General features: G+C 49.1%; 1 protein-coding gene across 1 annotated transcript; it reads right to left on the bottom strand.

Moving 5' to 3' along the window:
• Positions 1 to 391: 391 nt before the first annotated feature.
• On the bottom strand, positions 392 to 5,247 carry LOC306668921 (transmembrane protein 132B-like; the record flags this gene model as incomplete). The annotated part of the gene is given in 4 exon segments (XM_079152642.1): positions 392 to 1,155; positions 1,158 to 1,190; positions 1,193 to 1,475; positions 5,113 to 5,247. Coding segments are annotated over 4 exon segments (1,215 nt in total).
• Between the last annotated feature and the right edge of the window lie 436 nt (positions 5,248 to 5,683).

Below are 5,683 nucleotides of genomic sequence, written 5' to 3'. Positions count from 1 at the left end.
CCAATAAGGGTGGCCACATTCACTTACCTTTCAAGAGTAAGAACAGTCTACTACCCTGACCAGTGCCAAAGTGTAGGAAATCAGCCATCCAACTCCTTCCAGGTCTAAACAGCTGCTTGTCATGAGCTGACTAATAAAGTCCTTTGGTGGCTGAACTCAGTGATTGGTAATGAGCTCGTATCAGGTACTGTGCAACGGATGACCCAGTACTGCAGCAGTCCTACATGTGGCTGTACCCGGTGCTCATTCTGGCTTCTAAGCACTAACTCCTCAGGAGAGGACCCCCGGCCCCACCAGGCTTCAACAAATAAAGCTTTGTTAAAATCACCGTCCGTTGCTGAACAAGCTCACTGCTCCAACTGTTTGAAAACCAGAAGGCGCATCAGGGAATTCAAATATAACGCACTATTTTGAATCTGAGAGTCCCCAGCCCCATGTCCTGGCAGACCCACTTGATGCTGTCATCGCTGTCAAACAGGATGGAGTTGGTGTACGGGCCCCCGTCCTCTGGGAGGATGGTGGTGTAGGAAGTAAACTTGACCCTCTTCCTCTTTGGGCCGGAAGAGTTCACAGGTTCATTTTTCATCTTCTTCTCATAGACGTAGTCAGAAGGTCTGAGCAGCTGACTGTGGAGGGGCTTCTGGGAACCTCCGTTCAGCAGGAAGTTCCTCTCCTCGAACTGCAGCCCCCTGTCAATCATGGTCGTGCACTCCTCCGAGGGCAGGGTGATGTCCACGGGGTTCTCCAGAAGCTCCACCTCGTTCCCAAGCCAGACCCAGTCGTGGGAATGGGGGACGTTGCCCTGCTCGCTCACGGCAAGCCTTTTGTGTCTGTACTTCCAAGCGAATGCCACACAGTTGATCAGGAAGACCAGGATGGCCAGGCAGAAGATGCAGAGCAGGGCGTACATGCCGATCTCCAGGTCCGTCAAGCCCCTGGAGGTCACTGTAAGGTCACTGGGGCTGTTGGATTCTGGAAACCTGCCCTGGGTGGGGAAGCTGGTGATGGCGTCTGCACCGCCATTCTTGAGCAGCTGCTTGTCCCTGACCTCCCCAGGCAGCGGCAGGGCTGTGCTCCTGCTGGTCCTGTCCTCTGGGCCAGGGGGGCCACCATGCTGGAGCCACTCCTGAACCGCCCGCTCCTGGGTCCCTTCCCCTCGATGGAGTTGCCGAGGTGATCTCTGTACTCCGGCTCACACTCTCGATGTCATTGCTGCCTCCTCGGTGCTCCTCGGCGTCAGGTGCAAACCTGACCTTGACGCTGCCTTTGCCCACAGCGAGGATGCTCTTCCTCTTGGTCTTCTGACAAGGCTTGCTGATCATCATCTCCAACTTGATCAGGGGCCCTTGTCCTTCGCCCTCTGCGACCACGACTGGCCACTGGGACTGCAGGTTTGGCTGGACGGACACCACCATTTCATCCAGTGACGAGACAGTTATGGAATAATCCTTGGGATCATAAATGTCTAAGTGTGGCTACTGAATTGAACAAACTTCCAAGAAAAACAAAATCAAAAGTATTTGCTGCAATACTTCTTCACATTTGCAAATTTTTATCACATAAATGTTAATTCTAAACATTATTTAAGTGTATATAATTAGAAAAACTAAACCCCAGTGCACAGTAACCTTAATCCGTTCTTGAAATAGATTAACAATGATCTATATCCCAGGGATATGATGAACAAACAAGACAACTTAATAAGTGCATGAAAGTACACATTAGTTGATTTCATGTTTGACAACTGAATTTTCCTGTGACCCCTCTTAAAACGTTTTGAAAAATTAGGCCATGCATCCAAATTGTTTTCAAGGGCAACTAATGGTAACTAAGATACCATTTGAACTATAATACACTAGAAATTCAATGCGGATACAGCAACACAGTGCTGGCTGAAGGTACTTGGAGAAAAGGTGCATTATACTCCCATCCTGCTTGAAAGACACAATGCCCCTGATATCTTCTTAAAGTGGTTCGCTAAAACTCTAAAAATGTGTGAAAGTTTTAGAATTGCCCATAATTACAGTGAGTAGACAGCAATTTGGTACCTACTTACAGTAGCTGAAATGGAATTTCTAAGTGTCAAAAGCTGCCTGCTTTCATAAAAATGGAAAAATGCGATTCTACTGTCATGGTCTATCAGTAGGCAGCAGATGGCACAGATGAACTTGCTGCAGAGTAAACGGCACAGGGACCTGTGATGGACATTTAGAAAGTGTTGGCGAAGTGTTCCCCGTGCAGTGGTGGGAAGGCTGGATATGAGGCAGGAGACAGGCTGGGTGCCATCTCCTCTGCACGGTGCCCTGGGACACGAAAACTGAGAGAGACAAGCCATCTCCATTAGCCAGGGTCTCACAGGTGTCTGGGAATCTCACCTCTTCAGGAACTTGAAGAACATCCCAGGGAACTATTCTCATCTCTTTGGTGGGGAATCGAGGAGACAGCAAGAAGGAAGAACCCGTATATGCCTGTCATTTGCTATTGACCAGCCACAGTGGAAGTTCCCTGTCTTTTAAGATGGAGCTAGACAGATGGAGGACATTCTAAAGTGATATTCAACATTCATTTCTCTGCCCAGTAAGGTGCCACCAAGGAAAAAACACCAAAGTTGGAATAGGTGTAAGAAATATGAATCCCTAAATGACAAGCATGTTTTATTTTTAATTGCAATTTTATCACAACCACTTAAACACTGCAATTCATGTTTAAACCAAAATATTTCCTAATTCACTTTCAAAAGAACACGTGTGCTGAAATGATTTTTAAAGCATTCAATAATTGCTTGATTTCACCTTCCAATTTATTCTTTGATTTAAAGAATAAATTGATCTTAAAGAGCAGTAATTGTATACTCTTTAAAAAATCTGGATTGATTTAGCAGTGAAGATCATTTCAGTAATGATGCAGACCTTGGTGCTGGATATTCAAAGTAAAGAATCATGGCATTAAAAATCACTCTGTGCTCGGGGAGCGATGCAAGGCTCAGAAAGCTGTTCAAAAGCGGTTCTGTCATTCCCTCCCACTTGGTCGCCTTCCGGGGTGGCTTCCATGTTCACGCACAGAGGTGGGCAGGGACGAAAGACACTCCCAAGTGCCCCAGGAAAGCACAGCAGGAAAGGAGTTTTTTTCTTTTTTCTATGTAATATTGCACTCTATATTAACAACAAACGTCATTTTTATAATTTATAAAATTATAACAGATGCATATAAAGTAAAAAACAGAAAAGTCATCTCAACATTTTTTTGCAATTTTCCTCTTACTAGTTTAATGGATACTCTTCCATACCCAGTTTTTTTGAAAAATGAGATCTTATTCTACATATTATTCTATATCTTGTTCTTATGACTTAATCATATTTTATGCAAGGAAAGGGGGTTTTATGGCCTAAAACTCTCAGTCCATCCAATTTAACTTCTATTTGCAATTTAGTTCTAGAAGACATATCACATTAAAGCCACATGTATTAAGCAGACATTAGAAAACAACTCGATTATAGACTAACATTTTACAGTGAATATTCATAATTTTATTGAGAACGTCTGTTGTTCAATTTCCAAAATATCATTCCATCAGTATTAGCTAGAACATACTTACCACGGGTGTGTGAGGAAAGATAGAACATAAGACTGGTAATTTCATATTTTCTGCAGGAAATCATTTTTCAATTTAAAAAAAAAATATATTAACCATTGCCCATGTTCAAGGTACAATTAAAGAAATCAATTTCAAGTTTAGAAAATAAAATCTTCAGGGTTTTCCTGTCTTCAATTAGTGACATCCAGAAAGCGGAGGCTTATGTTTGCAGGAAACACTGCTTTTGCTTTTCCGCTTAGCTTTTTCTACTAAACGAGGTCACACTGTGACGTTCACTTATTTCTCTCAGCACCATCTTGTGAGGTAGAAGTGTGCAGATCGCCGTTCTCATTTCACAGACGCGACACGCTGGAGAGGTCAGGCTCCACTCCCGAATTCTTCAGTCCACACCTTCACCCCACCTGAGCCACTGCGCGCAGGACATTCCTGAAGGTCACGCCTTTCCCTAGAGCAGACAAACTCGGGCTCGTGACCTGACGCCAGGTCCACGATGACGGGCAGCTGAGTGCCTCTGATGTCTTCAATCCGGACAGGTGCACTGGGGGGACAGTGGCTCAGATCAGGCCTCCTAGCTTGGAGGCTCCAATAAAACCCAGGACAGAGCAGTCTTGGCTTCTCCGCTCTGCTGAAGATACCAGCCTCCACTCGGGGTCTAGCTGGGACGCCTCTCCATGAACACCAAGCTGCCCAGAGCAGTGAGGGTGGCTGGCTGAGGGCATGAGGGCAAAGAGACCTCAGGGAGGGGCTTCCTGGTCCTCCAAGAAGGGGCGGCAGACACCAGATGTTCCTCTGTCCAACTCCTGGCAGGCGGAGGGTTGAGATGACACAGGCAAACGATATCTTCCATCTTGTTTTTGGGGATCAAGGTCGGAAGCAAAGCCCTGAGAAGACAGGCAGTGAAATCAGACCCAGCAGGGCCCACGGGGACCAGAGCCCAGGAGCCCAGAAAGGAGCCTCTGCTGCTCTGCAAGGAGGCTCCCAAGGGGGCCGGCGCTGCGGCTGCTTGGGGTGGGCCCTGGGTCTGCGGAGCCGAGCGCTCCAGGCCCAGCCCCTTTACAGAGAAGCCATCCGCCCAAACCTGCAAAACGGTGCCCAAGTCAACAGCCATTCATGACCCCATGTCATGCGAAGAGAGCCAATCCCTGCAAAACATCCGAGAACGCTGCAGGCTGAAGGAAGCACTCAGGACTCCGGCTCCTGCCGGCAGCGGCCTTTGACGGCCCTGGAGGAGCGTGCACGGAAAGCTGGCCTCTCCTTGGGTGTGGCTCGCTCAGAACCACCTCTCTCATCCGCAGGTGCGCATTCTCTCTCCACCAGATCCGCCCTTTCTTGGGCTGAGCCGTGCGGGCTGCTGGAGCGGCGTCCGCTTGTTCCACGGTTCGTCCTAAGGCGCCCCGGGAAGCAGACTTCCACGGAGTCCACCCGGGGCCGGGACGCTCAGCCCGGCCGCCCAGCTACAAGGCTTCCGGAGTCGTGTGCCCCCAGCCTGGCGATGCACCTTCGTCCTCTCCCCTCACTTGCGCTTTCCCACTGTTGCTGAAGCCAACCTTAAGTGTATGGAGAGCGTCTTTATCGCCCGGGGATCGTCCTGCCAGACTCGGCTGCCTTAGCGTCCCTGGGCGCACCGAGGTGCCCCGGTTCCCGGTCACCATCGGTGTCTGCGCGGCCCCCACTGGACTGCCCTCCTCGGGAGCCTGGCTCTGCTCTCTTCCACCCTGTGTCCTACGGTCGCTTCCTCCTGACAAGCTGCCTAACAGGCAGGCTGAGCAGGTGGCCCTCGGCGCACGCAGCGCTGCCCTCGCAGATTCCAGCCCCCATTTGTAGAGATAAGCCCCGTGGCCTCCCCTCAGTCTCCATTCCCAATGCAAGGCGGACACACACAGGCCTTCATCTGAGTCTCTGTTCTGCCTCCAGAGTCAGAACCTCAGCCGCAGCCATCATTGTTCCACTCTGGTTAAGCCCATATGCTGAGGAATCTGTTGACTCAGACGTTCAATTTCTTGAGCCCACAACCATTTCTAAGATCAAGGGTGTGTGTGTATGTGTGTGGGGGCACCAAGCACTTATCTCCTCATGGCGTTCAAAGCA

Source organism: Sciurus vulgaris, assembly GCF_902686455.1.
Source record: "Sciurus vulgaris genome assembly, chromosome: 8".
Taxonomy (NCBI): domain Eukaryota; kingdom Metazoa; phylum Chordata; class Mammalia; order Rodentia; family Sciuridae; genus Sciurus; species Sciurus vulgaris.
Note: the sequence above shows the minus strand (reverse complement) of the source record. Positions and strands in the feature narration are given on the sequence as shown.